This window comes from Schistocerca americana, chromosome X (assembly GCF_021461395.2).
Source record: "Schistocerca americana isolate TAMUIC-IGC-003095 chromosome X, iqSchAmer2.1, whole genome shotgun sequence".
Taxonomy (NCBI): Eukaryota; Metazoa; Arthropoda; class Insecta; order Orthoptera; family Acrididae; genus Schistocerca; species Schistocerca americana.
Genome location: NC_060130.1, coordinates 570,209,792 through 570,237,085, shown reverse-complemented (window position 1 = coordinate 570,237,085; position 27,294 = coordinate 570,209,792). Strand labels below are relative to the sequence as shown.

Sequence of the window (27,294 nt, the reverse complement as noted above, 5' to 3'; positions counted from 1 at the left end):
CAGCTCTAAGGTCACTTTGAATTGTAGTGTCTCTCAGCAAGGCACTGCTCAGCTCTGCAGGAGGGTGGTATTTCAGCAATCCATATTATTTCATAAAATCTTCTGTAACTCGTGCGACACAGCCCCTGTAAAATATATTTTCTTGTAAATAACCACCATAAGCTGCTAAAACATTTTATTTTTAATATTCTGCTACTAGATTTTACCCTGAGGTCATTCCATTTTAAAATTATACACCGTCCGTCCAGAAAGTTCTGAGACTGATTATATTCCTGGCGTATAAGCGCGTCAGCGCTGTAACTACGGTGGCAGCTTCAATTAACAACTGTAAACAACAGATGTGCATTCGATTAGCCAGTTGTGAGCAGGTAGTATTAAGTAATGGGCGTGCGACTGTAATGTGTCAACGTGTTGTGTCACAATTCGAAATGGAGCAACATCTCTAAATCCGGTGTTTGAGACATTCTCTAGAATGTTTTACAGAACACAAAAGTGTGTGCAAAAATTTTTTCCGCGAACCTTGATCGCCGAACAAATACGACGACGCGTAGACGCATGTCGCGACTTGATGGAAATGAAAACGGCGGACAATTCTTTTCTGAAAATAATCACTTGTGAAGAGGCTTGGTGGTATTAGTACGAACCTACCACGAAACTACACAGTGTAGAAATTAACATGAAAGTTCCACGCTTTGACGACATGACCGACATTCTAGACAGTGTGAAGAGGGAGTTGAGTAACATCCCAAAGAAGGACTTTTCTGACAGTGTCACTTGGCTGTGCGAACGTTCTGTGAGTTGTACTAAAATCTCAAATGGGGGGGGAGGGGGGGGAATCTGTGAGAACACCTGAAGCATTTAAACTAGCATCTTAACGTTTCTGTATTTTCTATTAATCCTGTCTCAAAACTTTATGGACTAATGGCAAGCATGTGGTGTTCACCATGACAAATTTTTAATTTTCTGCCAGATTATGACCTAAGGATTATCCTTTCCATTCCAACGGCGAGTGGTGATCGACATTGCGAATTTTGTTTTCCACTCCAATGTCGAGCCTGATTCCACACGACATTTCGTAACCTCACATGATCCATTCTCGAATCTGACTGTACTGGGCATCAGTGCTGCTTGGTATTGCCATCTAGGGAAGCCTGCGTTAACTCGATGTCGAACTGTAGCAGTGCTGAGAGAAAGGTTATAATCATTATGTTCAAGTTCGTAACCGTGAAATGGCTCGATCTCCATGTACAGTCCTTTATGAGGAGGAGGTTGTCGATCTAGAGGAATATCTAAGTTACAACGAGAGTGAAGATCATTTTGATGACAATGATTTTGATGATGACAGTGATTCATTTTTCAACAATTCGAGTGAAATGACGACGGAAACAATCCACCCAAAAGAGTTTCAGAAGTATCACACAGTTAAAAGTATTGTACTGTAATCGTTACTTAATTGTATTTGAATGAAAGCGCACTTTTTGCTTCAGTGTATTAGGTTGGTGCGTTAAGTTCGCAGCGTTTTTGTTTTGCATGTTGACATTCCGGTTCGTATGAGTTTATTTATTGATTGTAATTTTTTTTATTTGTGGTTCGCTATTACCATTTGAGTTAATATATTGTCATTTTGTCATCTGGAGATATAAGTGGAGCTGTGGACGCTACAAAATGAAGAGCCAAGTAGAGAAATCGGAACGTTTCAAACATATTTTTCTGTTTAGTTCAATAGAGGAGTGACAGCAGAGGAGGCAGCGAGAAACATTTCGCCATGTATGGTGATAATGCTGATGGCCAGAGCACATTAAGAAATCGGTTTCATCTTTAAGGAGTATGTTTTTGACATTAGTGACCTCCACGTTCAGGAAGACCTTCGAGGTTTGACAAAAATCGCTTAAAAACATTAATCCATATCATTGACTTCAGTGTACTCGATAACTGGTAGATGTGATGAACTGTGATTATTCCACCAGGGTGCAACATTTGCATGCAATGGGAAAGGTTCTAAAATCGGGTGTATGGGTACCACATGCTCCAAGCCAAAATCACAAAAATCAGTGGGTGGCCATATGTGCATCTCTGCTTGCTCCTCATCAATTGGCTCGTGAACAACACCAACCATTCCTATCCTGAATTGTTACTAGTGACGGGAAATGGTGTCTTTATGCTAACATAAGGAAAAGAAGGGAATGACTGAGCCCAAACAAAACAGCAACTCCCCATACAAAGACCTGCGCGCATCCACATAAGATAATGTTATGCATCTGGTGGAACACCGAAGGTGTGGTGTACTGCGAATTGCTTCCCCGAGGTGTAACCATCACAGCTGACGTTTATTGTCAACAAAAGCAACGACCAGAGGACTGCGTGAAGCGATGTTATTCCACGGTAACAGCCGGCCGAAGTGGCCGTGCGGTTAAAGGCGCTGGAGTCTGGAATCGCAAGACCGCTACGGTCGCAGGTTCGAATCCTGCCTCGGGCATGGATGTTTGTGATGTCCTTAGGTTAGTTAGGTTTAACTAGTTCTAAGTTCTAGGAGACTAATGACCTCAGCAGTTGAGTCCCATAGTGCTCAGAGCCATTCCACGGTAACACCCGCTCACATCCTGCTAGACTGACAAAAAACACTATCAGGAGGTGGACTGGGAAGTCGTTCCACACATACCTTATTCACCTGACCTTGCTCCTTAAGATTTTCGCCTTTTTCATTCTCTCTCTAAGAACCTACAAGGAACATCCTTTCCGGATGAAAATGCGCTCCAAACATGGCTCGACGAATTCTTCGCCTCAGTACCTTGTGATTTCTACAGCTTCGGAATCAAACATTTACGCCAGCGTTGACTGATTGTTGTAAATAGTGAAGAAGTGTATATTATTGATGACTAAAGTATCTGTAATTTGTATCTGTTGTGCTTATTAAACTCAGGGAAAAGTGCTACGAACTTATGCATCAACCCAGTATACCCTAATTGCTGGTCAGTGGCCCCATTGTTTTCACTAAGAGCTATCATAATTTTTTGTCGCGCTCGCCGCAGCGATTTAAATAAGAGCGCACGGAGACGCCCTGTGTCATCATTTCGAACTGCAAAGTGTTAAAACTAGTTGCAGAAAATAAATATAAACTCTTAACAGCTTCTGGGGGATATTTACAACAAATAAGCTATACTTCATTCTTCTAGCATTTTCCAAAGGAACGCGCGTTTCAGAAACAATAAATGATGCTACTACAGGGTCGTTGACGCTACTAACTATGGCAGCCACTGTACACCGTGGCCATACTGGCGAGACTGTATGCTGGCGAGTTTACGTGAAGGGCGCGGCTTATGTTGCAGGGTGCGGGCTGTCCTCTGGCAAGCTGGGCCAACTGGTGGGCGCGCAGCGGAGGATCGTCGGCGGTGACGAAGCGGGCTTCGGCAGCTTCCCCTGGCAGGTGAGTGCCCCACAGCAGCCTCCCATAATAACAGTTATTTCCAAGAACGGCGTCTGGTGCAATCATAATTTCATCAGTGCTCTTCTAACTGCTCCACCTATTTTCCCATCCAGTGACGCTAATCTCATATCATAAAACTGGACATCTTTTTTACGGAGGTATTAATATGTGACAACAGCGCACTCTAGCTTTTTATTCTTAAATACTGTAACTCGGGACATCCTTCAACATATGCCGCGTGGTTATAATTAAATTGCAGCTACTCACAGAGATCCAGTGTGGGCTGTAGTTACTGTATGGCAGCGAAACTTGATAGATATGCTAATGCGTTAATGCGGAACCGATTTACGCTGAAACACAAATAGTTCCAGTTTTGTCCACCAGGTGCAAATATGACGCTGACTGCAAAAAAGGTGTGTGCAAATGTTCCCATATGTAATGGATTAGGCACAGGATGTGGGCAGCAAAGGTCGAACAAGTGATAAAGGCATAATGTTGACTTTATTATTAACCGCTGCTTACAAAATTTGTTCAATGCAAGCACCCGTGATGTCGGCCAGATTCCATACAGCTTCAGATTTGCACGCGATGGCCAAAATTGGAACTAATTTTTTTTTCCATCTTAAATCGGTTCCTCATCAACGCATTAGCATACCTGCAGAGTTTCGGTTCCATACGATAATTACAGCCCACACTGGACCTCCGTGGGTAATTGCTCTTTAATTGTAACCACCCGGCGCTGCAGTCATGGACTGCGCGGCTGGTCCCGGCCGAGGTTCGAGTCCTCCCTCGCGCACGGGTGTGTGTGTTTGTCCTTAGGATAATTTAGGTTAAGTAGTGTGTAAGCTTAGGGACTGATGACCTTAGCAGTTAAGTCTCATAAGATTTGACACACATTTGAAAATTTTTGTAACCACCCGGTAGGTCCGTTGCAGTGTGATCTTGCACAGTGCTGTCGATGGTGGTGGAAGCCACAGGTACCATCATCACACTTGAACTGGTCACAAAACCATTTTGTTTGCAGGTGGAAAGGCGTGTTTGTAGATTTATTCGAAGCTTTCTGCAACTGTCAATAACTCTGAAGTGCTGACTGACTTACGGCAAATCGATAAATGTAAGTTACACGAGCAGACCATTCTGCATAACAGTTAAATTTTACAAAAAAAAATTCTCCAGTTGGAGGCCGAAAAATGATGTTTCCGTAGATTATAGGGGTAACAGAAGGAAATATGACAATTGAAATAGTGTAAAACAAGTCCAATTAATAAAATTCGGATCTTTCGAGGGTGTTTAGTAATAAAGACAGTTTTATTTCGCTTTATAACTTCGTTTCTCAGAATATTGGATTAAATGTGTCATGACTTTTTTTCTCATACCACTGAGCTTGTAAGCTAATATCTGGAAGTCTTAACTAATTAGCTTGCTTAGAGAATATTGTGTCAAACGCAAGTGTTGTGACTTGTTTTATTTCTGATGCGGTTGCACTGAACAGACGTTGAAATAAGTATGCAAGAGTTTGGTTTTATTCCCGTGCTTAATGGAGTTTAGTGTTGTTTTTTCATTCTTATTTTGTTTCAGTGAAGAAAGACCTCTGATTATTTAGATTTTAAGAAAATTTGAAAAATTAATCTTATCAAATTGGCAAACTGTGTGACAAATTTTATTCTGTGTATGGATAAAACAAAACTCATAAAACTGGGCAAGTTTATAACAATTTTATAACTGTGTATCATAAAGGAACACTAGGTCAGCCGGTCTTTTTGATATAAATTTATATGGGTCACTCACAGCCAGACTGGAAACCGCTACTGTTTTGTCGGGATGCAGACCGAGGACCTGTGTGGCGTCGTTAGATGTAATAAGACAGTATTCAAGATTATTCCATTTACTACTCAGAATGCTAGTCGTTGCCGTGCCTCCTGCAACGGCTGGTGGCTACGTAATCCGGAGAGGAATCCAACAGTGGATCTGTGCTGCCGAGGACGCTGCATCAGCTGAGAGTTGAAGTCGATGACACCATGGTGCGGTGGCTTGCCGCCCAATGGCGAGGTAGGCACGCCACGTCGGTTGCCCTGCTTGGAGATGACGGTGACTACGACGTGTGTATTTAATTCGCACAAAGTAGTCAATCCCTCCCATTGCCTGAGTTGTCCCATTAGGAGCACCGCAATGTCGGATGCCATGATGTCATGCTGAATGCTGAACCTGACCTGCCGCTGCGGTGGACCTTCAGGCTCGTGCAACGCTGGAATTTCAGGGCAACTTCTGCCCTGGTTCGGAGCCATGTTGGTAGACCTCTGACTGCCCATTACTGCTGGTTGTTGGGCTGACTTCAGTATTGGATGATGGAGCTTATTATCCCCGGCTGTGGATCGCTGATCTTCTCGTAAGGCAGCAAGTGTAAAGCCAACACCAGAACAATCTCACACACAAGATGTTACTATACCATAAACAGAGAATCGAGTGCGAACGATATGAACGCCATCGATCCTACTGATTGAATGCTCTAGTCTAGTGGGGAGGAGGTATTTATGTTGTCGAGGAGGGGCTCAGCTCTATGACATCATTCATAGTGACCGAATCGATTCTGCTATTCTCTAGTCGTCAGCAGTCTTCACTTCGGCTACATTTGCTTAACGTATTTGTTACAGTGTCTGTACCGCTTAGTCAAACCCCTGCTAGGTGATGTTTCGTCTTACCTAGTGACTCTTACATAACGTTGCGAAGGCAGTTCGGTCTGCACTCTTCTAAAGATTTTCTGTTGAGCTCGCTCGCAGTCTCGCTCAAGAATGTCTTAGGTTGCTGTCTTTCTGACAGAGAAACGGTGTTGAAATATTTACGCTACCCGGATGGCGGCTGTTAAACTTGCGTTTGATTGACACCAGCTGTGAAAATTTTACTCTCCCGTTTCCTTACAAATTTGGCACGTAACAAGTTTAACTCAATTTTCCCTGTCGTAGAGTTCATGTCACAATGTTGTCTACAGCTATAGGGTAGCTTCGTCACAATTACCACGCCATATTCCGAATAACACATTGCACATAAAAATTTTATTGTTATGAAAATTGATGGATAAAGGTTATAAAATTCCATAAATGTGGAAATCGAGTGTCTCAGTACGTATTTTATTAGACTGCGTAATGAAAACTGTTAAAAGTGTCACAAAATTGCCCCGTTATACCGTACACCTAGACAACACTCACCCTGACTCATTCAAAAAGGCTCCGAATTCGTGCTCTGGATTGGAAGCTTCTCACAACTACTATGGCACGGACACGCTCCGAAAAGTCTTTCAGAACCTTGCAAGCGACCTCCATAGTCGGTCATGTACCTGCCCTACGACCCTATTCGTTGATGGAGTGACGCCATCGTAGAGTTTCTCTGGTGTAAACGTCGCACAAGGAGCTGCAGGTTGGATAAAGTACTTCCATGCGTTATACCTCGAGCTGGTGCCTTTCTGGTGTGGGCGACATATGTATAACTCAGTTTGTTACTCTTTTACTCTTGCGTATATTGCGCTAATTGGCTAATAATAAGGTTCGTTTATATGTGATCGACTGTTTGATTGGTACTTACGATGCACTCGTCTTGAATAGTAAAAATCTATGCCATTAATTGCTATTTATTTGATGTAAAAAAATCTACTGTTGTCTTGAACTGTACAACTTTTACAATGCTCTCCTTCCTTTACCTGCGACTAACATCACACCAGTTACATACATACAGAAACCATCCATGAATGGCGTAACTACAAAGTCCCTCTTCCAGTGGCACACAAAATCAAAGTTTAATGACAAGTTTATCGTAAGTGACTCACAATGCATCCCAGATAAATCCGAGTGCTGACTGACTTCTTAGTGCGCTACATTTTAGTATTAAAGTTTCGACAGCCAGCGTGCCATCTTCAGCTGTTTCCAGCTCGACAACACGCCAGCACTTGTATAAAACTTCCACCTTTAAGGTAATTAAAAAGAGATCCCTTGAACGATATCTGTTGTCATTGACTATTTTGTTTTTATTTACTATTAAAGTATTCTATTCTAGTGTTCAGTTGCAAGCGGATTTCATGTCTCATCATTAGGTGGTGGTGTAAGTTCCTATGGGACCAAACTGCTGATGTCATCGGTACCTAGGCTTACACACTACCTAATCTAACTTAAACTAACTTACGCTAAGGACAACCTACACATTCATGCCCGAGGGAGGACTCGAACATCCGACGCAGGGAGCCGCGCGAACCGTAGGAAGGCTCCCGAGACCACGGGCTACCCCGCGCGGCTCATCAGTAGGTCCAACAATTGTTCCCACGAAAACGACCGGTACTTAATGGCCTATTCTCCACTAAATGACCATCTGTTGTAACAGATAATTTCTATTTATGACTGCCTAAGTGACCTGCCCCGTAAATGCAGCCTTGATTGCAATATGTACCACTCACATTTTATATCCTGCGTCCACATTTAACATTACTTGGAAAAAAGCTAAATTTCCGGTGCATTGAAAGCAATCTCGGAGAGCTTATCGCTTCAAACTGGTATACAGATCTAGTCACTCGAAAAAATCCTCCAAAGTCTTCATGAAAAAAGTTGATGTGGGAAAGTGACAACGAGAATCCACAAATATAAGTGGCCAGCTGGCGACCAGTATGACCTAAGCTTAAACTAGTACGAAGATGGTATTTTGACATAAACATCATTGCTCTTAAAACGGCGTAAAACGAAGCGCATACCCCTCTGTAGTCCCCCCCTTTTCAACTACACGCTTTCGCGCATTGTTTAACGCATAGCCAGCATCTCAGTCAAAACTGTTAACGAATGTTCTAATTTCCACGACCTCCCTGACGACAGAATCCCTGTAGTCTGAAGTGCGGGCTTGACTCCACGTCTGCTCAAACAAGACCTTATTCGTATGCATAGAAGTGTGTTCTTTGCTTTCACTAGAAGGAATATTGTGTGTTAATCGTCTTTTGTTGATTATTTTTATTCACACAAATCTGTTCTCAGGCACATGAGATCCTGTTAGGACTCACTTGAGGACGTAGACTCAATCGGATAAAAGAACACGAGATGACATGCACACCATATTCCTTCCGTTCCATGTAGTAGCTTGAACCAGGGGTACTTATGCTGGAACTCATGACAAATTCTCACAGAAAAAAGACATTCCATCTTTCACTTTCATACATGTGCTTACATGCCATCCAAAAAGCGGCCCCAGCATCATCAGCGCTCACTTGGTTATCCCGGTGGAAAAACCCGTCGCTCCTGTAAGGGTGACCTGAAATTTATATTAGTATTACATTTACAGTCAATCTATAGAAAACCAAAATTATTACTACGATGGCGTGCTAAAAAGTAATGCCTCCGAATTTTTAAGTGAAAACTCTTAAAGCTTTTGAAATAAAGCAAACGTTATTGACGTTCTACAGTCTTCAGGCCTAATTATTTATTTTCCGACATAGTCACCCTGACGACGAACACATCTCCCATCCAGAGAACGGTTTCTTGATATCGTCATTGTAGAACTTTTGACTTTGTTGTCGGAGCCACAACCCCACCTCTACTTGCACCGCTTCGTCACTATCAAAGTGAAGTTCCCGAAGAAGTGCCTTAAATTTTGGAAACAGATGAAAATATGGTGGGGCCGAGTCTAGTCTGTGTGGAGGATGATCGAAGACGGTGGGTCCAAGGCGTCGGATTGTTGCAGATGCCGCAGCGCTCGTGTGTGGTCTGGCATTGTCATGCTGAAGGAGAGGCTGCTCCATGTGTGGACGAACGCTTCGAATAGAAACTCGATTACAGCACACTGTTCCTCATGCACCAACATAGTTACTTCACACACCGCCGTGTTACACGCTCCAATTCGCAGCCCTCTAGCGGCAGAGGGCTCAAATATGTAGGCATGAAGAATAAAGATGTGGAATATTAATAAAGTTTGTTTTATTTAACAAACTCAGGAGCTTTCACATAAAAAATTCGTAGGCTTTACTTTTCAGCACGCTCTCGTAAATGGTCAGTTTGCAATATGTACCGCGTTAATAGTATCCTATACGTGTATTCGAAGAATGTACTGCAGCGCTCTGTATCATGTCTTGCTTTTGGAACTGAAAAATCAAAAACAGAGAGAGAGAGAGAGAGAGAGAGAGAGAGAGAGAGAGAGAGAGGGAGAGAGACACACACACACACACAAAAGGAGAGAGGGAGTTTGCTGAAATGAGGCATGCGATTTGGCATATTTAGCTAAAAAATCTACGTTTAAAGATAGAAACATAGACATCCCTTGTAAATCTCATATGAAAGACCAAATATTGTTCCAGTTATCTCAAATAAAAGTTTTCATGTTGTCAAGGTTGTTAACACAACAGCGCCCTCGAAATCCAACATCGGCACCCAGCTCTAATTAAATATGTACTACGTAAACTGCGTAAAACTTAAAAGCATAAGCAGTGACGAGTGACTTTGGCAAGTCGCATACAGATTCTCTGTCAACTAATGACTTTAGAAAGAAAAACTTGGTGAAGACGCTCACTGGAAGGCGATGAGGCTACCTAAAAATTTCATAGTTGGTGCTGTACAACGAGTGTCGCGGAACAATGAAAAAGTCTTGTAACAGCAAATGTAGCAGCTATCGTAAGATATTCACCACTTCCTCTCTGTTAAACACAAATTACAAGTCAATCAGCTTAAATATATCCAAATTACACATTTTAAGACAAGTGCTGAGATTTAATAATTGACGAGGAACTACGTAGGCCTATTGCGGCACTGTGGCCCTTCCGAAGATTGTCAAGTTTGTCTCTTCCTAGCCGTCCTCTTCGCACCTGCTGGGCTGCTCCTGGTAATTAATTTACTTATCATTGACGTCGGCTGCTATTAAAATGATACGGCATAAATTGATACCACAACGCTACCTGAACAGTAAGTCTCTTCTGTAGACAAACATCATCAACAAATCTTGCGAATTTGCAGATCGGAAACAAATTATGTCCCGATATAGCTGGAGTGGAAAATCATTCCCACAAATTAAATTTTTTGTGAGTGATCTAATAGGACTTTAATGAAATGTCGTGGCTACAGCGAGGCAGGCGCATTTACACGTTTACTGGCTTGAAATGACTGGTATCATATCTTAAGTTCAATGACACAAAAAATTCTTATACGATATTAATGTCCTACGGAGTCCAAAGAAAATCTTCGGTGACAGAAAACTTTCATACTCCTGTAGACCCACTGTTCAGGAACACCACCCTTGTGTAATATGTGTGTAACTATGCCTAGCTTCAATACCGTGGTGCGGTAGCGTTCTCGCTTCCCGCGCCCGGGTTCCCGGGTTCGATTCCCGGCGGGGTCAGGGATTTTCTCTGCCTCGTGATGGCTGGGTGTTGTGTGATGTCCTTAGGTTAGTTAGGTTTAAGTAGTTCTAAGTTCTAGGGGACTTATGACCGTAGATGTTGAGTCCCATAGTGCTCAGAGCCATTTGATCCATTTTTTTCAATGCCGTGATAAATTATTTTAAAAATATTTGTGCTTCATTTTATTTCCAGTTGTGATGTTAATATTTCAATTGTCGAATCTAAAATATCTTATAAGAGACGCATTGAAATGTAAACAGTTCTGCATTTGCGACCTTAAAAGGGAGTAACGCTTAAATACTTCAATCGCAATAAATGTTGTATTTCTTTGCTTTCGAGACGTCCAAAAAAACACACTTTTCCTCTGAGCAGTAGCGCAGTAAATAACGACTGTTGTGTCGAACACGACACAGTTTTCTGAGAACATGGACTACAATCTGTATACATTGAGCAGCCAAAGAAACTGGTATACCTGCAGGGCCCCCACGAGGACGCAGAAGTGCCGTAACACGACGTGGCATGGGCTCGACTAATGCCCGAAGTAGTACTGGATGGAACTGATACCATGTACCCTGCATGGCTCTCCATAAAAAAAATGAAATGTCGTGTGACGAGGGCCTCCCGTCGGGTAGACCGCTCGCCTGGTGCAAGTCTTTCGATTTGACGCCACTTCGGCGACTTGCGCGTCGATGGGGATGAAATGATGATGATGAGGACAACACAACACCCAGTCCCTGAGCGGAGAAAATCTCCGACCCAGCCGGGAATGGAACCCGGGCCCTTAGGATTGACAGTCTGTCGCGCTGACCACTTTTTTTTTTTTTAATCTCATTTTGTTCGCTTTTGATTGTTCGTTGATGATTGATTAACTCAGTTTTTTTTTATTACAGAGGGTACGTAACCCTCTGACCGAACACGCTGAGCTACCGTGCCGGCTTGACCAGTCAGCTACGGGGGGCGGACGGCTCTCCATAAATCCATATGAGTACGAGGGATTGAGATCTCTTCTATACAACATGCTGCAAGGCATCCAAGATATGCTTAATAATCCTCATTTCTGGGGAGTTTGGTGGCCAGCGGAAGTGTTTAAACTCATCAGAATGTTCCTGGAGCCACTCCGTAGCAGTTCTTTACGTGTGGGGTGTCGCATTTTCTTGCTGGAATTGCTCAAGTCCGTCGGAATGCACAATGAACAAGAATGGATGCTGGTGATCAGACAGGATGCTTACGTACTTGTCACATGGCAGAGCCACATCTAGACTATTAGGTGTCCCATATCACTCCAACTGCACACGCCCACACCATTACGGAGCCTCCGTCAGCTTGAATAGTGCCCTGCTGACATGCAGGGTCTGTGGATTTATAAGGTTACTTCAGTACCAGTACACGTCCATCCACTCGATACAATCTGAAATGAGACTCATCCGACCAGGCAACATGTTTCCAGTCATCAACAGACCAATGTCGGAGTTAACGGGCCCAGCCGAGGCGTAAAGCCTTGTATCGTGCAGGCATCGAGGACACACAAGTGTTCCTTCGACTCCGAAAGCCAATATCGATGATGTTTCGTTGAATGGTTCGCACGCTAACACATGTTGATGGCCCAGAATTGATATCTGCAGCAATATGCAGAAGGGTTGCACTTCCGTCACGTTGGACGATTCTCTTCAGTCGTCATTGGTCCCGTCCTTGCAGGATCTTTTTTCGGCCGCAGCGATGTCGAAGATTTGATGTTTTACCAGATTCCTGATATTCACGGTACACTCGTGAAATGGTCGTACGTGAAAATCCCCGCTTCGTCGCTACCTCGGAGATGGTGTGTCACATCGCCCGTGCAGCGACTATAACACCATTGTAGCAGTGGTAACCGATCTAACAACTGCGCTAGACACTTGTTGTCCTATATAGGCGTTGCCGACCATGGGGTCATATCTGCCTGTTTACATGTCTCTGTATTTGAATACGCATGCCTATACCAGTTTCTTTGGCGCTTCATTGTATCGTGCAGCATTAGCACAGGGCGTCGAGGGTGTACTAGTAAATACCGTCCGAGTGGTTTCAAACTTTCATGATTTAATGAAGCACCTTAGCTCTAAGTTGCATGATTAGAGCTACTGGTGATCTTAAAATGAAGAAATGAGGTTATTCCTCAATTCCACAAATTTTAATTTAATAATTAGGAACGGGGTCATTTTTAGAGAAACTTGTCTTACAGGAATAATATTTCAGTATACGAAATTGTGTTATACGAATTTTAGTTGACTTTTACTCTAAGACATTCTCCAGTAACCTCCTCAAAAAAAATTTATTTTGACAACGATAGATATTCATTAACGTCGTTCGTTGGCACAATTATTTATCTTTTCTCGAGAAATACTGCAAATCATGAATTTAATAATAAAATGAAAACAGATCTCAGCAAAAACTATAAGGAAAATTCGTACAGAAAGTAGTCAGGTACACATCTTTTACACAGCCAGTCGAAGCATAGTAAATGTCTTGCTGTTAATGTCTTGGCTTTAACATGGGGTCCGCACTAATCATCACCATCGGTTTCGCCTCGATTTATGGTATATGTAGGGCTTGGCCAGAGAGGAAACTGTTGAAAGTGGAAGCTCCAGATGATCAAGTGTTTAGAAAATAAACAGCATTTTTGACTCGTGTCAGGCAAAGCATGAGCAGTTTGTGTTAGCGTAGATACCAGGCAGCTGTTGGCGTTGTGGAAAGAGTACAGAACGGTGATTCGACGATCGTTTGGTCGAGTCCCTATGCAGAAACTTTCTTTTATTTTAAATTTTTGCGTTTCTTACACTGCAAAAAACCGAAAAAATTTCATTGCATTGTATTTCTCAACGTTTCCATTAAAGCCATGAAAAGAAAATTTCCAAGGAAAAGTTTTACTTACAGCGTTCACGAGGTTGTGCAAATAACTCTCCAAGCAGGGATTGTAATTAAAGCATACAGGCTTTCGTGTTCCAATAATTTCGTTCTGATCTTCTATCAACCCTCAGCCGCTTCACATGTACAGCAGTCTCGCAGTGCCGGTAAAATCGGCCCGTCTAGAGAGAAAAAGAAACCACATCTCAAGAAGGCTGCAACAAAATTCTTTCCATTGTACATTACCAGTTATCCTCGCTAATATTTGGCGAAATGATGGGTTACGCGTGGTTTGCTTCCAAACTGTGAGATGAGAGAGAACTTTTTATGACTGTAAACCAATTTTGTTTTCTACAGAAACGTTAAAATAACGATGTAATTGTTAAAATGCGACGTTTATAACGTGTGCAAGATGCCACGGCAATTAATTACTGCTTCTCCCGCTTTTACGATGACCATTACGCCAGCACTTGTAAATTTTCAGCTGTAAAATACTAAAAGTATATAATTTTATACACGAATTTCATGTGTATGTGTTACAGTCTCGTCTTAAGAATTTATTTGCAATCCCAAATTTTTCTTTGCTTTTCCATTCCATGCCTGTTATGAATATAGTCGTAAATACAATATTTTGAGCATCATTTCGGTTCATTTGCAGTGTACATAACGTAAAAATGGAAGTTTTCTGTATAGGGACTCCACCTCACGACCCTCGAACTACCAGTCTGTACTCTTTCCGCTGCGTCAGCCACTGCCTGGTAATTACGCTAATATAAATTGCTCATGGCAAGCGCCAGAAATGCAATTGCTTCTAAACTCTTGGCCATCTGGACTCCCACTTTCGTCACTTCATTTCTGGCCAAGCTCTGCATATACCACAAATCTCGACGAAATCTATCACGACGTGTAGCCGCGGTCCCCTTGTAAGACTCGTAAAGGTATTTGTTGGAATACTGATTCCACTCCACTCACAAAAACGCTTAAAATTAATATATCGTGTCGTATTATAATTAGTATTAGCACTACAGTGCTACAATTGTTCATAAAGTTGTCATTTCGTTGTACTGCGCTTAAATAAAATGTACATACTTCTTTCCACATTCCTGACACCACTCTGCAGAATCCACGGAATGTGAGTCATCTATTACAATAGCTCGTTGTAGTGTGTAACACAAATTTTGCGAAATCTGAACTGACTAATATTTGACCAAAATTGTCCAGCATTTCGCAAGAGCCGAATTACAGAATTTCTCAAGATGGTGTTCATAGCGGGACTCGCATATATCCTTGCGCAGTACTTTTGCCTACTGAACGACCGCAATTGTAAGATGAGACTAGTAACAGCTGGCACAAAGCGTATAAGAAGATTCTCTTGCAGGTTACGAAAGTGAACAACCGAGTATACCTTATGAGATTAAGCAACTGTAATTTCCTGTTTGTACCGTTTTTGTTTGTGTAGTGCGTTTGTGTGTCGATTAATGAACGCCTGGAATTGTTTGTATAGTAGATACTGGTGTCTCTGTCATGAAATTAACGTATTATAAACGTAAACAACAGAAAAAGTTAATGGCTAGCCATGGCTGGTTCCACGACCAGCTACGTGGCGGCACTACAGTCACCGTCTCACAAAATCGAAGCTCCAATGGAGCGCGCCGATGCGCGCGCAGTGGACGTCTCAACGGCCACAAGGTCTCAGCTGACATCGACTGTGGTAACACGCCACCAGTCATCTGTCGTCCCTGACAACATCCCTCCAGACAAATGGTTCTCATCGAGAACGTATCTAACACTCTCATCGATTCATCGATGAGTACTTGCAACCGGTGAGGGATATATCTGGTGGAGATTCTGCGCGCTGTTCGTTTATCGTAGTTGTCAACATATGTATTTTCCTGAAAAAATTTGAACATGCTGACGGCTTACTAGAAGAAGGCAAGATAAAAATTGAGGAGACTTTTGCACCACTCAGACGTTTCAAAAGCTCAAGTACACGATTAGTTCAATCATTAACCCTGTGTCTAAATACAGCTGCGCTCTTGGACATATGCGTGAAATACCGTCAGGGTATAAGATACAGGGTCGTCCTCACATTAGGTATTTACAGCGTACTGCACAATTTATCAATGAAGATTTTAGTAGAATTCCATTAAGATTGCATATTCCCTTCACTCTACCTGTGAATTGTTGGTGTAATTTGCTATAACTGTAAAGCTACTGACCACGTAAAGAAAAACTGTCCATTTCTCGTAAATGATATAAATATCGTCAGCGACTTACTTGCACTTAAAGCCACTACTGCAAGTCAGTCAGCGCAAGAAGCGCTTGTCGCAACGCAAACCTTACACAGGACGGAAGAAGACGTCGACATCTCTCCCCTGACAGTTCTAGAATTTGCTCTCTTCTGATACGGAACCACCAGAACATAAAAAGAAGAGTTAGAAGCTCCCAATAACTCCCGAGCAGCAGATATTAACCGGCAGTATATAGCACAAATTAATAGAAGTTCCGACATTACAATCGACACAACACATGTCTGTCAATCTACAAGTACCACTGATTCGGTATATGCCGCAGTTTCACTGATCTGGCGATCACTGTCAATTAGAAACAAACTTATGCTCTCATTGCCTTCTGTTCCACAGAGCTCTCTAGAGCCTCCAACTGTAGGATATGGAGGCAACTGCGCTGATGAAAATTCTTAATGTGCTATAATAATTTCAGATATATCCGTGGGGGATATGTCACACTGTGCTGCACAATCTGACGAAGATCCATTATCAGCAGAAGAATTCAAATCGTTCGTAAAGGCAATCATAAAATGTATAAAAGTGTTAGGCCTACCCATCGCTAAAAATACACAGAATTATGAAGCCTTGAGACAAAAATCGACAAAAAATGCGCTTCAAGATGTGTTGTTGTTGTGGTCTTCAGTCCTGAGACTGGTTTGATGCAGCTCTCCATGCTACTCTATCCTGTGCAAGCTGCTTCATCTCCCAGTACGTACTGCAGCCTACATCCTTCTGAATCTGCTTAGTGTATTCATCTCTTGGTCTCCGTCTACGATTTTTACCCTCCATGCTGCCCTCCAATACTAAATTGGTAATCCCTAGTTGCCTCAGAACATGTCCTACCAACCGATCCCTTCTTCTAGTCAAGTAGTGCCACAAACTCCTCTTCTCCCCAACTCTATTCAATACCTCCACATTAGTTATGTGATCTACCCATCTAATCTTCAGCATTCTTCTGTAGCACCACATTTCAAAAGCTTCTATTCTCTTCTTGTCCAAACTATTTATCGTCCATGTTTCACTTCCACACGTGGCTACACTCCATACAAATACTTTCAGAAACGACTTCCTGACACTTAAATCTATACTCGATGTTAACAAATTCCTCTTCTTCTAAAACGCTTTCCTTGCCATTGCCAGTCTACATTTTATATCCTCTCTACTTCAACGATCATCAGTTATTTTGCTCCGCAAATAGCAAAACTCCTTTAGTACTTCAAGTGTCTCATTTCCTAATCTAATTCCCTCAGCATCACCCGAGTTAACTCGGCTACATTCCATTATCCTCGTTTTGCTTTTGTTGATGTTCATCTTATATCCTCCTTTCAAGACACTGTCCATTCTATTCAACTGCTCTTCCAAGTCCTTTGCTCTCTCTGACAGAATTACAATGTCATCGGCGAACCTTAAAATTTTTATTTCTTAGAGCTTCTATCATAAAATAACAACAGAACAAAAATGATAAAACCGGTTGTCATCCGACAACCATAATACAATTTCTTCAAATACTACACGGAATACACGGCAACACATCAAATGCTGGCAAGTAAATCTGCAGCATTCTCGAGCGGCTTCAAACAGTTTTATGCATTTTGTCATGGAACATAGCACTGGCATCGTATTTCTTCAAGAATCCTACCACTGAACGATAATGTAGTTGGAACAGGAAAACTCTATAGAATATTTGGTGCAGAAAATATGAAGAAAGGAGAAGCAGTGATCTTTACCAACAAATTAATAGATGCCATTTGGAAATTTATGGTAAGTTCCTGTGGGATCAAACTGCTGAGGGCATCGGTCCCTAGGCTTACACACTACTTAATCTAACTTAAACTAACTTACGCTAAGGACAACACACACACATCCATGCCCAAAGGAGGACTGGAACTTCCGACGGGGAGAACCGCGCGAACCGTGACAAGGCGCCAAAGTCCGCGCGGCTTCCTAGAATAGATGCCATTATGCTACACCATGTTTCACATGAAGATACGGTTGTTCTAGAACTCAGCAGAAGTTCTTAAAAATTACATGCAGTCAGTATGTATTAGGACATTACACGAGATATAAATACTGACTCAGACAACGTTTTAAGATTTAAGAGGGGAATTGGAGTACTAATTGCCGTAGATAGTAATGCTCGATCAACGATGTGGCACGATAAAACTACTAATGACAGGGGGAAAGATTTGGGAGCGCACTTGAGTGCTAATAATCTTTTTCTCATGAACGAACGGAGTGACACTATGACATTCGATAAAACGTTCTCGACTTTCTTGCCGTGCCAATTCGGTCATTACATTATAATGTCGAAAACTCGAGGTTTTACTCCGAATTGACACTGCAAGAAGTCCGAGTATGTTTTATACAACAGTGTCGTCGTAAAAGACTTCGTCCTCATATACATTCGATAACATTACTAGAAAAAATGATATTGATGCAGATGTAACTAGCGACTGCCTTGTACGACCACTGAATGACTGGAAATGATGCAATGAAGAACGTTACTCGCATCACAGAATTACCACGTTTAATGCAGGAACACCTTCACTACATCACACTGTCAGCGGTTTGGGTAGTATTAAATACAGAGCGAATTAGAAAAAAATAAATTTTTGGAAGAGTATATTAAAAAAGAATTGGAACAAAGTTATCTAAATCAACGGCAGCAGTGACTAAAAAAACGTGGACAAAGAACTGACTAAGTTCGTGGAAAAGGAAATGGACATCGACAGAATGGTGACATACTACAGAACTATTACAGACGCGGCGTATAAGGAGGTCTTCACAGCAGAAGGAAAGAAAGAAGGAAGATTGGGGTTCAAAAACCGAGGTCATTGGAGACGGATCACAAGCTCGGAATGTTTCAAGGACACGCAAAGAAATCGGCCGTGCCCTTTGGAAAGAACCATCCCGGTGTTTTCTTGTAGCGATATGGACAAAATAACGGTAAACCTAAATCAGAAAGGAAGGGCGCGGATTTGAAACGTCGTCCTCCCGAAAGCGACTCCAGTGTGCTAAACACTGCGCCATCTCGCTAGCTTTCACAGCAGAAGAACCGTTACGACCTGAGCTAAAAGGCGATCAGTCCCATGATGGACAGCGGAAACAATAATCTATAAGAAAAATTCTAATGCTGTAATTCGACTGTACAAAGAACGAAGAACGACGTGACATTAAGAACTCAATGTAGGAGGATTGTGTCTAGCAGGAGAAAGAATATGTAGAAGCAATTTCTAAAGGCAACCATGGGAGGAGTATTGTAGTTTCTTGTCTGGAAACAATCTATGGAGTGCAGTCTATCGTTTAGCTATAGGCAAAGTGAGGAAGGCTCCCTTCATCACGACTCTAAGAAACAAAACGGTGCGACGCCATTAAACTTCGAGAATACACACTTGAACTACATGTTGACTACTTCATACCAGTAGATAAAGAAGACGAAAATACGAATACCAAAAGAAGTTAGGCGCTTTGCTGCTACAGCCGAAACAACAGAAGACAACAGGGATTCCAAACAACAGGAAATACGTAAAGTACTAGAACATGTGGATCCCATAAAGACGGCAGGTGAAAATGGCTTCCATAGTACAACCCTGCTTAGAGTACTGAACACGTTTTTTTAGTTTGTTACAACAATATACAGTCGTTGCCACCAGAATCGATACTTTTCAAAACATGGGCGATAATACCGTTAGTGAATCCTGGAAAGAGGATAGCTCATAAATCAACAAGTTCCATCACATAAGTCTCCTACACACAGAAGCGAAGGTCCTGGAAAACTTTTAGTTTGAATTCAACAAACATACTGACGACACTACAGACAGATGTACGGCTCCTATTAGCGCTCTCTCAATATCAGATAGACCAGTGGTCGTCAGCCGGCCGCGGTGGCCGAGCGGTTCTAGGCGCTTCAGTCCGGAACCCCGCGGCTGCTGCTGTCACAGGTTTGAATCCTGCCTCGGGCAAGGATGTGTGTGATGTCCTTAGTTAGTTTTAAGTATTTCTAAGTCTAGGGGACTGATGACCTCAGATGTTAAGTCCCATAGTGCTTAGAACCATTTGAACCCTATCGCGTGCAAGAGGGCGTTCCAGCTTTCACGGTGGGCGATTGGTTTATTAAAAACATTTCCATTAGTATTCATAAAATTTTTACGTAAAATATTTCGTAAGTAATTATCATTATATGCTTGAACTAGCTGTAACTCTACTTTATAAATTTTATGATGTAAAGCTATTTCTCTAATTTATAAATCACCATTACTGTGGAATTGGGGACGGCTAGAAAATTTTGCTCTAACAGTGATACAGAAGTGGGCGCTAGGTACTAAAGGTTGAATACCCCTGAGCTAGACTCAGCTGCTCACTGAGGCACTACGAATTATTTATGAAGGAGCGATATTACCTGTATTATCGTGCACCTTGTCGGTATGGGTAGAAGCAATGAAGCGACAATACAGCCGCATCAAATTAAATAGAGCACAGCGATTAATCCGTTTAAAGGTAGTGAATGCTTACACAGTGACATCCAGTGACGTCCTATGTACTTTAGCAGGCTTCACGCCCGTAAATATTAAGATACGGAAATAGCCAAAGGTTATAACATAGTCAAATCTAAAGACGCCATACAGACTAAAGATTTCCCTAGATTACGGAACCAGTTTAAACCCAACAGACTTTTCAGTAACAACTAAGAAGGAAGAAAATAAGTGCTAATGCGTTGAAGAATAAACGGATGGAGCAGAATCAGACAACGGAGTGGGTTCAGGAATAGCAGTAAGTATCAACGACAAGCTTACTCATCAATTTCAGCTGAGATTTGCTAATGAATGCTCAAATATCCCAGCAGACCAGTTCATTATTTCTAAATGCGCTTGAGTCAATGACCAACCTAACGAGAATTGACAGAGTTGTAATAGTCCACTCCGACATCACGATAACAGTGTATTCGCTAAGAAATCCGAGGAGTTATAACTTCTTGAGTGAAGAGATACGATTTAAAATCAGTAGCTTGCTGAAGGACAAATGGCAGATAGATATCAGATTGACTCAAGCTCATACGGGAGTGTGGAGCAATGAACTAGCTGATAATCCAGCTAAGTGAACAGTCTAATCACTGAGAACAATACACTACAGCAAAATACCTATATGTAAAATAAAGAAAAATCTTAGAGAAGAGTTTAGAAACAAATGGGAGATTTAGTGGCAACTAACTAAAAAGGAGGAAACACCAAATCATAGTTTCCTACGACCGGCCAACGACTAACGATTAAGCTACGACTATCACCGAATTATACAGCCATGTTAACAGGCGATGGAAAACTGAAACCTTATTGTATAACAGTTCAAAATAACTGAGGACGCACTGTGCTCGTGCAATGGAGGAGACCAACCAGCCGACCACCTACTTTTGACTGTAGTAATGTAGTGAAAGAGAGGGGCACTCTCGGGAGGCAAATAACTGAAAAAGACGGACAACGCCTCATCAATAACCCAAACGTAGTTAATAAACTCTCAGAAGGTTTTTACAGCTTTTCTGTTCAGTGGTTTCAAATATAAGTTGAAGGTGTACATAACCCGAAAAACCTGGATATATGGTGGAAGCCTAATGAATTTGGCACAGGTATTTGGTAGTTTCATAAAACAAAGTTCACGTATCTATACTTCAGTGTTCATTTAAACTATAACTAGTTTGAAGACATAGATCTTTATATGTAGATATAAATATATTTTTTATGTTAATGGTTAAGTTTTGACATATTCTGATTTCTGTTTGAAAAATAAGGCATGATAGTTTGTCTTTATTGATCTAAAATTCTACATGTAACATTTCAAGTTAACCTTCAAACTGGTAATGTTACAATCTAAAGGAGTATGTTCAGTAAATAAAAAAGTTAATAAACAAAGCATTTAAGAAGTTATTCTTCCTACGTTTTATCAGTGAAAGGAAAGGTAGCACAGTGCCACCTAATATTTCTTCTGCCTCGTAGTTCACAATGTGTTTTAGAGTATACAGGTATATATCAAATTCAATTAGTTATCCTAGGAGGAGTAAAATCTCTTTCAATATTGATCGCGTTCTTCTTCTGTGAATGAGCATTTGCGTTGTCATGTAATATGATAAGTTTCACCACATTCGTATATATCGAATTATCGATATTATCTGACCTGTAACTTTGTCATTGAAGGCCTTCTCGGGCAGAATCGGCTATTTGACCTTGTATACATCGTTATACCTTGAGCGTTCGTAGCGCTGATGACGACCTCATTACAGACGGAACTTTACCGCTTCGAGAAGACTGAGAGATAAAATTAGTTCCACGCTTTATTAAGTTATTAACCCGAGTTCTGCGTGGTGTAATTAAGGACAATCACGTAAATGTAAACAGTACGGTAACAGCATCGCCGAAACTGGGTCCCAGAAACAAAGCCATAGCATTATGTGAAGTTACAGTAAAGTTACAAGACAACGACTCTGTGAATTAATAACGATATCGGTAACTGCTGAAGATCTGTCTATATTTATTGCATACTACATTTCTCTAAAAACAATGTACGGCAATAAACGTCAATGATATTATCGGAAAGTATGCGTTTGTCTCTCTTGTGAAGAACAAAACTGGCTTTTTAATCCGATATATTGAAATTCTTGGAATAACACAGAGACCAGTACAGTATAGGAAACTGCTTCCACATTTCGTGTAATACTGTTTCCCAATACATACCGTACCGTCTTCAAAAATATCTTTCATTTTCAAAAACATGACACACGTCGCCGCCCGGCATGTACAATATTACATTTGTAAAACTGATAAACTTCAAGTCAAACGTATTTACTGGGCATTACGGAGAATATCTAGAGAATTATTTGAAAGTGGTTTCTGGGCCAATATTGTTCTCATCATTCTGAGCCGTAGTAAAGACTTTCGTATAACTGTTCGCAGTAAAAAATACTGGGGAAAATTAACTCCATTTTCGCATACAACTTATCAGAAACCGAGTGTGCTGTGAGCATGACCACTTGCTCATCAGGTGCTCCGCGGTCTTGCAGATTAGATTAATGCTAATTCTATCAGTAAAATGATAGAATACATCCATGAAGTTAATAGGTTACTTGAAAAATCAACCGCTACGCACAATGGAAACGTTATTTGATAAAAGCCTGAACTCGTCCGGGGGGCCGGCCGAAGTGGCCGTGCGGTTCTAGGCGCTGCAGTCTGGACCCGCGAGACCGCTACGGTCACAGGTTCGAATCCTGCCTCGGGCATGGATGTGTGTGATGTCCTTAGGTTAGTTAGGTTTAACTAGTTCTAAGTTCTAGGGGACTAATGACCTCAGAAGTTGAGTCCCATAGTGCTCAGAGCCATTTGAACCAACTCGTCCGGGGCCTTGCCTACTGCTAAAGCCTTCCTTCATATGTCCAAAGGCATCCGACAAAGTCTCTCTCGTCAGTCCAATTCCAGAAAGGGCCTACGTACTCCTCCAATGAGGGATCTGGAAGTCAGTTACTAACTCCACGTAAAGGATGTATCCACCAATGAGATTCATGTGTAGGGAAACGAGAACCGAGTGTCGTTCCGTTCTCACGGCCAGATTTGATTGTGGGATGTTCTGGAAGTTTTGTAGAGCTCCGCGAAGTGTTCCCAAGGAAAGATCATAGTTTGGACATTTCGCAGACCCATCTGCGACCATTTAAGTACATAACTTGTGGAACCGGTGTCTGGAGACCAAAACACAACGGGACAACGCCAAGTGGACTCTGCCGAAAGCTTCCCAACAAGCGGAGTTCTAACTCATTCCACTACTGTTTTCCCGTTCTACTATAGAGGACGCCAGTCGACCTTTCACCGCTCATTGTTCGACATACCTGCAGGATAATCCCCGAAAGGCTTGCTCGGCTGCCCATACGATCCTCTAACGTGAAACCTGCACTTCGAGTGACGGGCAGCTCCTGAAGAGCTTGCGAAATGTTTCTCCTGTTTCTATCCCCAGCGAAGAAGATACATTAAAAAGAGAGACTACCCTAAGAATGAAAGGTTAGATTACGTACAGGGAAGTGAATTATTTACGTCACCACAAGCTACGCCCTGCCACTCATGCAATCAGGGCACAAAACGAGTGAGAAGACGATAAGTAAAAATCTAATCTGAAAGTGAGTGAAGTAAAAGACTGTACCATGCAGATTCAACAAACAAACAGGGTAAAATATGAGGAGAAGGCTCAAAAACTTTTCTGATCAAGAGGCTGTAATTGCGCTATTTATTAATTCAGATGATGGTTTCTATTACCAGCTCATGACCTCAGGCCGATATATCTTTTGGGACTGCTGAGAACGAAAGCGTCGTCTTAGAAAAGGAACCATAGTTTGATAATAAGATACTACACTTCGCCGAAAGAGAGCCTCAGATACTATGTAGAGTGTCAAGCGGTGGCTGAAATGAGGCCGAAGCAACAGTAAATCCTAGTAATCTTGTTTCCACACCATTACACAATATATCTTTTCTTAAATTTTTTTCCACAACCAGTCTTCTTCAGCGTAACCTAAAAACAATTCAAATCAGCATTTTGTATACATACTTGTACATAAACTTGTTAAAGTCATTTCGTTCCACAATGAACGATCTACTCATCATCTACAAGACAGATACTAGAATAGTCTGAAAGGCTCCACTTAAGATCCGTGATAGTGTGGCTCACAGTCTGGTGCAAGTATATCGACGTAACTGCCTGTTAGTGTCACTTCTTTGTATGCAAAAACAGCTTCTCAAATTCCCCCACGAGGATGATAGAACCGATTTCTAAAACAAATAATTTTCTGATGATACAGGAGAGATAGTAATTTATGATCTGTTGTAGCATTATTATTGCTTTATCACAAAATACTTGGCTGTGGATATGTACAATATATCTCTTGCGTATTTCTACTCTTAATCACCATACGAGGTTGTAACGTTGCTACAACCGATACCCCTGTGTTCGTCAGTGAAAATGGACTCGAGAAGCAACCTGAGCTCTCAGTAAACGGAATCTAACCTGCATAACACTATGTGCGTGTTGTATGAGTGTCAGTTTCACTGTTCCTTAAGCCCTCAACAGATCGTTACATGAAAAACTTAAAACTAACATTTGGAGAAGCTATCTGACTGCGTATTTGAGTATGAAAAACTACAGGAACAAATGAACCTGTAACAATGAATAGCTAAGCTATCTGACTGCGTTTTTGAATAATAATTTACAAGTGATGCAGAATCTGACTTGTGCAACGGAATTTACTGGATTAAAGTACATAATATGTTGTGGTGTGTCAGTGTCTCTGTTTTTGCCCTAATTTTTGCACTCACCTCTTTAGATGACTGCCTTTTTCCATGTGGTTTACAGCAATACGCAGCAGCAGCTAAAGCTTATTGATACTAGGAATGAATTTAAGGTGCTTCCTTGAGTCCCGTTAACTACTAAATAACTTGTGAGAAGGTATTTCATAAATTAAGTCTGTTTAAAACTTCAGAATCATCATAACCTTTAACCAATAATAGACAATGACAATTACAGTGACATAGGTATCAATAATGGCTGAGTCCCAGATTAAGAGAGTATTTCAATTTCAAACTTACATTAACATTTATAACCACAGCATTTATATATTAATTGCGCTTTAGGAGAAGGCTATGTTCTGGAAACGGATTTTAACCTATCCGTTGTCTCTTTCATGGATGTCAACAACAAAAACATGACACAAATCTCTACACACGAACTCTTCACACACACTCTTCACAGTCGCCTACTCTCAACGTCCATACTTAACATACAGTACTAGCTCTTTTCGAAGGTAATGTTGCTTTGGGCATAACAGCACTTAAAAATCCATGGAAGTTTAAAGTGTCATCAAACAATCACGAAGGCAGGTAGTGGAAACATTGCAGCACACTGTGCTATTGATGAGGAAAGCCGAGTGCTGTCTATAACTGTCTGTATCAGATAGACTAGATTAATGTTTGAATATTTGGAATTCTTTGTATGTCTACTAAGCAAGTTTTGACAGTTGGTGTAATACTAACACATCAGAAGATAATCTATTGTGTATTGACTCTAAACCAGCCCTTTAAGATAAGAGGGCGTGCTGAAAATGAATGCCTCTGAATATTTTATGTGAAGACTCGTAAAGCTCTTTAAATAAAAGACGTTATTAACATTCTTCATACTTATCTTCATGTCTACATATTTACTTCGGAACACAATTACCCTGACAACGCACACATTTATCCCGACGAGAGACTAGTTTGTGGGTACTGTCACTATTGAATGTTTGGCTTTTTGACGGAGTCACAACCTTACCTCTACTTGCACCGCTTCATCACTGTTAAAGTGAAGTACTCAAAGTTTTGGAAACGATGAAAATCGGATGGGGCCTAGTCGGGACTGTATGGAAGATGATGGATGACAGTGAACCCACGGCGTCAGATTGTGGCAAATGTAGTAGCGCTCGTGTGTGGTGCATTGTCATCGCGGAGGAGAGGGTGCTCCATGTGTGAACGGACTCTACAAATTCGAAACTCGACTACAGCACGCTGTTTCCCACGCAGCGACACAGTTACATTACACTCCGCCAGGTTACTTGCTGCAATTCGGAGCCCTGTAGTGACAGAGAGCTCAAATATGTAAACATGAAGAATTAAGATGTAGAATGTTAATGAAGTTAGTTTTATTCAGAAAGCTTTAAGAATTTTCACATAGTAAATACCGAGGAACTACTTTTCATCAAGCCCTAGTATTAGGAAGTTGACTTAGTAATGAATGAAATATAGCCAAGAACACAAAGTATCAAAACTATTTATTCTGCGATTATTATTAGAGAGGTCAAAGATGAAAAACGACTACTCTTATAGATGATGTCGACACAGGAAAAAAGATAATTGCTCCCAGATATTCTGAAATGTTAATTCGTGGACTCTGAAAGTCTCACGGCTTGGCAACACAACGACTGACTAATCATTCTGGTTGTGCATCCGTCAAAACATCAGCTTACTGTTTATTGGTAGTGATCGACTTGGTGCTGGACATTCCCTTGTTAATGAGCTCATGAATATAGTGGTGTCTAAAGTCGATGTATTTTGTTCGAGCGTAATACACGCCAGTGACTCAACGCAACGGCACCTCTACTGTTGCGGAACACACTTCTTGCGTTTTCACTGTGTTTAACACAAAAGCCATGGAGATATCTTTTAAGGTATGTGTCTTCCTGCGCTGATTTTGATACAGCCACGTGTTCGAATTCTGCAGTTGACTGTTGCCGTTTTGAGTTCCGTGAGATTACTGCTCAAGCTAACTTGAAAATACAGCTCGTCGTTGATCACAATTGATCG

The 27,294-nt window shown here is 41.5% G+C and overlaps 1 protein-coding gene across 1 annotated transcript in view; it reads left to right on the top strand.

The window, feature by feature from the left end:
* LOC124555565 (proclotting enzyme) overlaps positions 1-27,294 on the top strand; it is a 431,375-nt gene that overhangs the window by 242,799 nt on the left and 161,282 nt on the right. Inside the window, exon 6 of the mRNA XM_047129523.1 lies at positions 3,327-3,424. Coding sequence (XP_046985479.1) covers positions 3,327-3,424 — 98 coding nt within the window. The remainder of the gene's footprint in view (positions 1-3,326; positions 3,425-27,294) is intronic.